The sequence below is a fragment of the Lepidothrix coronata genome, unplaced genomic scaffold (genome assembly GCF_001604755.1).
Source record: "Lepidothrix coronata isolate B3197 unplaced genomic scaffold, Lepidothrix_coronata-1.0 Scaffold137, whole genome shotgun sequence".
In the NCBI taxonomy this organism is placed as follows: Eukaryota; Metazoa; Chordata; class Aves; order Passeriformes; family Pipridae; genus Lepidothrix; species Lepidothrix coronata.
The window spans coordinates 163,146-164,581 of record NW_016690317.1 but is presented as its reverse complement, the minus strand read 5'-3'; the positions used below and the strand labels follow the sequence as shown (position 1 = coordinate 164,581).

Here is a 1,436-nt window from a genome sequence, read left to right as displayed (position 1 = left end):
ATATAAGATATAGAGAACTACTGAACTCTTTTTATTAATTGTTCCCAAGTGCTTGCTCTCAGGTGACCCCCTTGTGCCCCCCAGCTCCAGGGCACTGGGGGAGGTGCCACTTCCAGTCAGGATAAAAGAGCCTTTTCCTCCCCAGCTTCCCTGGCCCCACACAAACAGTCAGCCTCTGCCTGAGCCCTTCATCCTTTAACATGATCCAAAGGCAGGTTTCCTGCTAAAACACAGCATTTGGGCCTGGCAATGGGCTGCTCCATGAAATTCCCAGCCCAGAAACAACCCTTGGGAGTCAGGCTGAGTGAGCAGAGCTCAGTTAGAGAGTTGGAAAGTCCAGTGGGATCCAGTTCAAAGAGGAGCCCTAAAGGGGCTCCAGGAGAGCTGGAGAGGGACTTGGGTCAAGGGGTGGAGGGATAGGACAAGGGGGAATGGCTTCCCACTGCCAGAGAGCAGGGCTAGATGGGATATTGGGAAGGAATTGTTGGCTGTGAGGGTGTTGAGGAGCTGGGATGGAATTGTCAGAGAAGCTGTGGCTGCCCCTGGATCTCTGGAAGTGTCCAAGGTGAGGCTGGACAAGGTTTGGAGCAACCTGGGATAGTAGAAGGTGTCCCTGCCCATAGCAGGGGGTGGCACTGGATGGGCTTTAAGGTTCTTTCCGATCCAAACCATTCCATGCTTGGCAATTTTCCCAGCCCCAAGAGCAGGAGGGTGCTCCAACAGGGGCACAATATTTTAGGGAATCTCCTTGGAGAAGCTCAAATCCACTGATTCTTTAACATGATCCAAAGGCAGGTTTCCTGCTAAAACACAGCATTTGGGCCTGGCATTGGGCTGCTCCATGAAATTCCCAGCCCAGAGACAACCCTTGGGAGTCAGGCTGAGTGAGCAGGTTGCAGAGCTGTAAAGTCCAACAGGATTTGTGTCACCACAAAGTGGTTTTGACCCTCCCATTTTGCAGGTGGTGGGGCTGGTGATGGCCTGGCTCTACTGGCAGAAGCTCAATGAGATCTACTCCAAGCTGGACACCGTGGACTTCAGGATCCTGGAGCTGCGGGATTTCAGCTTCGGGGCTGTGGATCTGAGCGGCGCCGGCTGGTGCTGGTGCCTGCCCAGGGAAGGGGGGTACATCCCTGTCAACCCTGGGGACGAGGAGGAAGAGGAGCAGGAGGAAGGCAGCACATCCCGCAGCAAAGTGTGAGGAGCTGGAGGACTCAGAAAGCTCCGGAGGAGGCAGCAGGTGTCGAGCGTGGAAATAACGCGATTTATCTTCTCAGGTTTTGGAGGTGCTCTGGGGAGAACGGAGCACTGGAAGGTTCAAAAACCTACCATGTGGGCACAGGAGCTCCCCAGGGTCCTCCTGCTTGGCCTTTCGAAGTGTTTGTGCAGCTCCTGATCAGGGTTTGGGGGTTTTTTTTTATACAATAAATGTGAAT

General features: G+C 53.9%; 1 protein-coding gene across 2 annotated transcripts in view; it reads left to right on the top strand.

Moving 5' to 3' along the window:
* The window catches only part of LOC108503424 (tetraspanin-15-like), a 20,917-nt gene extending 19,481 nt beyond the window's left edge, over window positions 1-1,436 (top strand). For both annotated transcript variants that reach the window (XM_017827361.1, XM_017827362.1), the window contains one exon: window positions 962-1,436. In XM_017827361.1, coding sequence (XP_017682850.1) covers window positions 962-1,201 — 240 coding nt within the window. In that variant the 3' untranslated portion in view covers window positions 1,202-1,436. The remainder of the gene's footprint in view (window positions 1-961) is intronic.